The 4,247-nt window shown below is 39.8% G+C and overlaps 1 protein-coding gene across 1 annotated transcript; it reads left to right on the top strand.

Annotated features, from left to right (window-relative positions):
• The first annotated feature begins 2,761 nt into the window (after nt 1–2,761).
• LOC119537704 (olfactory receptor 52E5) lies at nt 2,762–3,703 on the top strand. Its single transcript, XM_037840247.1, has one exon. It carries the CDS (start codon nt 2,762–2,764, stop codon nt 3,701–3,703), a length of 942 nt encoding a protein of 313 aa, XP_037696175.1.
• Nucleotides 3,704–4,247: the final 544 nt, after the last annotated feature.

The following is a 4,247-nucleotide window of genomic DNA, read 5'->3' as shown; positions in this document are numbered from 1 at the left end:
AATGGGATGAAAAGAGACGGTCTTTGGAAACATGTTTTCTTCTCCTCATCGTTAGTAATAATAATAATATAATAATGATGATTATCTTTAATGAGAGTCTATTTGGAAGCAAAGTTGGCACATCACATGCCTGTGACTTCTAATTCTCAGAATACCTCGGCAAGATCAATATTATTATCCCCAGTTCATATATATATATATATATTCATATAAATTTATGTATATATATATATTCCTATAAATTTATAGTTTAAGGCAGCAGCTATTGAATCAGACAGACATAGTTTTGAATCCCATGAGGAAGTTACTTAACTGGCCTGAGCCTCATTTGCCTTCTCTGTAAATAGGGGCAAAAGTGACACCTGTACTCAGACTTGTTATACTTTTTGAGTAAAATATTTGCAAAGCACTGCACAAGTACGTGGCACATAATGTTAGCTAGGCATTTTTTTTCCTAACACAAACTGAGTTGTTCTTTTTATTAGAAAACGAAATTAAAAGCAATCTCTGGAAAACCGGACACTGGGACAGGGGAGAGAGATGAATAGAAAAGTGAACCTAATTAAAGGTCATTGGTGAGTGAAAAGATATTGATACTGACTTTCTTATTATCAAACTGTCAAACTCCCATAGGGTAAAAAACATTGAACTAGTATAACCTAGGGGTGAATGAGGCATAAAGTAGCTTCCTTCTCTCCAGCATGATCATGACATATATTTGGAAATAATTCCACAGTATATTATTAAAGAAAATTGGAAACAACATGAACACAAGCTAATCCAAATGACACATGCCACCATACCTCCAAAGCAGTATTTGTGCTCCTGTTATAGCCAAGGCACAGGGATAAAATTGTTTAAAATTGGTGCCACCACCTTAAAACTCACTGTACTTATCAAAGTAACATCAAGGAAAGGTAATAGATGGGATTGCCCTGGATATGACACTGCCCAGATCCAACAAGCACAACCACAGCAGGTACTTCATCCATGGCCCAGACCCTACACTGGAATACACCCAGTCATGGAGAAGTTCCTGTGGTGGTTTGAAGCTGTAAGTACCCTAGAAAAACATGTTCTTAAGTCTAATCCATTCCCATGGGTGTAAACCCTTTGTAAGTAGGGTCTTTTGATTAGGTTACTTCAGTAAAGGTGTGCCCCACCTCAATCAGGATAGGTCCTAATCCTATTACTAGAATCCTTTATAAGAGAATGAAATTCAGACAGGAAAAAAAAAGCCAGGAAGCAAGAAACTGAAATCAACGAAACCTGGAAGAGAAGGGAGAGTCCAGCAGACAACTGCCATATACCTTCCCATGTGGATAAGAAGCCAAGGATAGCCAGCAGACGATCTTCAGGAAGAAAGCATTGTGTTCATGATGCCTTGAATTGGATATTTTCCCAGCCCCAAAACCGTAAGTGAATAAATTCCGGTTGTTTAACCCAACCCATTTCATGGTATTTCTTTGAGCAACCTAGGAAAATTGTCACCTAGTCTCATTTACAAACAATCAAGAATTACACAGTCCCTGTTATGCTACAGATTGTTTTCATGGCACAGAGCCACTTACAACCCAGACTCAGCCATAAGGCATGTAGACAGATTTGAATGCTACAATTACAAGTCAGCTGCCTACATAAACATAATCTTGCCCATCACTACATCAGGAAAACTAGCTATACAGCATTACTGTAAACTACAGAATATTCCCAAGCTGAGGCAATTCCATGATATTTTGTACCACTCTAACTTTAAAAAAAAAACAAAAAACAGAGATATTAGCACTGTCATTATCCAGGTGACATGATGGGATTGTCCATTTATATAATGCAGCATGAAGAAGGCAGAAATGAAGATCATGAATCAAAATCACCACAGACACTGAAAATTATCTGGGAGCGTCCAGGGTTAATCTATTTAGGAAAGGGAATCTAATATAACGTAGTGAGTAATGGGACTTTGTAGTTCTAGGAGGGAAGCATTGTATTGCTGGAATTGTGAGTTTCCTAATGGGTCTAGCTGTCTTGATTCTATTCCTTAGCTCAGATCCAAACACCAGCTATCCATTGCGTAAACTCTCACATAGCATTTTCTTAATCTTTCAGGTCCACTTTTCAAGACTGTATCATGCACCTCAGCCATCAGACTGGCTATGTTATCTCCATCTCAATACCAGTCCAGTGATATTTTATAAGCATATGCACACAAATATTTCATTTTGTTTCTTCTTTATACCCTGATTAAAGGTATCTGGAGATATAGCTCCAACATATTACTGGGAAGTAGGAGCTTCCTATAACTAAGGTATCTATGGTAGTATTTGGTAGGGTTATTTGAAAGACTGGAGAAAGATATATCTATGGGAAAATCAACTCCAGCTATATTCCCAAGAAGCAGCTCTTTGGAATTATTTAAGTTAAATTAACAACTACTTACTAATTTAATCTATCACGTGTAGGTTTCTTCCTTAAAGACTGAAGGGAAGATGGAAAGTGAAACATGAGAAGTGCAGGATTGCTGCTATTTGGAAACTGTCTGCATAGTTTTGTATGTAGGTGAGACAAATATTGCAAAGTTGAAGTGTTTCTTTAACTATACCTTATGTTCACTCCCTAGGTCTCCCCTACCATTTTATGGAATTAAAGAATGGATTTTTTGTTTGTCTAGTAAATAGGCAACATGTTATGAAACAGAATAGGTTCCCTCACTGGAAGCAAGAAAAACCTGCAATAAATGTTGCTATAACCAACTCCCACCAACATGCTCCCTTTCAACAATACACAGATCCACCCCTGCTCCTTCCTTCTGATGGGGATCCCAGGGCTGGAAGATGTTCACATCTGGATTGGCTTCCCCTTCTTTGCAATGTATCTAATAGCCCTCCTGGGGAACATCACCATCCTGTTTGTGATCAAAACTGAACGCAGCCTCCATCAACCCATGTTTTACTTCCTGGTCATGTTGGCCTGCACAGATCTGGGCCTGTCCACAGCCACCGTCCCCAAGATGCTGGGCATCTTCTGGTTCAATCTCAAGGAGATCATGTTTGGTGCCTGCATCACACAGATGTACACCATCCATATATGCACTGGGCTGGAGTCTGTGGTGCTTACAGTCATGGCCATTGATCGCTATGTTGCCATCTGCAACCCCCTGAGATATAGCATGATCCTCACCAATAAGGTGATAGCCACTCTGGGCACAGTCATCATAGTCAGGACTCTGGTGTTTGTGACTCCATTCATATTTCTTATCTTGAGATTGCCTTTCTGTGGTGTCCGGATGATCCCCCACACCTACTGTGAACACATGGGCTTAGCAAAGTTGGCTTGTGCCAATATTAGGGTCAATGTTATTTATGGCTTGATTGCTTTCTCTGTGGGATACATTGACCTCTCTGTGATAGGATTTTCCTATGTTCAAATCCTCCGTGCAGTCTTCCATCTCCCATCTTGGGATGCCCGGCTCAAGGCACTCAGTACTTGTGGCTCTCATGTCTGTGTCATGCTGGCCTTCTACCTGCCAGCCCTCTTCTCCTTCATGACTCATCGCTTTGGCCACAACATCCCTCATTACATCCACATCCTTTTGGCTAATCTGTATGTGGTTGTTCCCCCAGCCCTTAACCCTGTTATCTATGGAGTCAGGACAAAACAGATTAGAGACTGGGTACTAAGGACACTTAACCCTAAAAGCTATTGACATTTAGCTCCAAAAGGACCTTCCATAATATTTCATTAGGACTATAATGAGTCAGAACAAATATAAATCCTGGACACCTTTTCCCTAGACTCCTCTTCCACTCCTGCACAAGCCAATCCCATTACATTTCTCCCCATTCCTCACTATTTCAGTCCACCCCCTTGGGAATTCAAAGATTTAAAGATTACAGAACAATCTCTCCACATTGCACCATTAAAAGTACAAAAAAATCACATTTAAGCTACACTTATACAGCTACAAAATTTCTGAAGGAAGAAGGCTTTACAAACAATTGTCTCAGTAACTGCCTTGAATGCCTTCCTTTCACATGGAGATCTTCTTAGTTTACAAGTCAGAGACTGAAGTTAAAGCCTATAGAGGTGACGTGAGATTTCATAAAAGCCGATCAGGATACAGGGTAAGAGAAATTAATTAGAAGTCATAAGATCTAGATTTAACTGCAGGCTCTGGCTTTGACTAGAAGTTTCACCTGAAAATTACAATTAGGGCTCTCTTAGTTTCAGCATCCCTATCCACGAAATGC

The sequence above is a fragment of the Choloepus didactylus genome, chromosome 6 (assembly GCF_015220235.1).
Source record: "Choloepus didactylus isolate mChoDid1 chromosome 6, mChoDid1.pri, whole genome shotgun sequence".
In the NCBI taxonomy this organism is placed as follows: domain Eukaryota; kingdom Metazoa; phylum Chordata; class Mammalia; order Pilosa; family Megalonychidae; genus Choloepus; species Choloepus didactylus.
The sequence above is the reverse complement of the archived record's forward strand: the minus strand, read 5'-3'. Positions and strand labels throughout refer to the sequence as shown.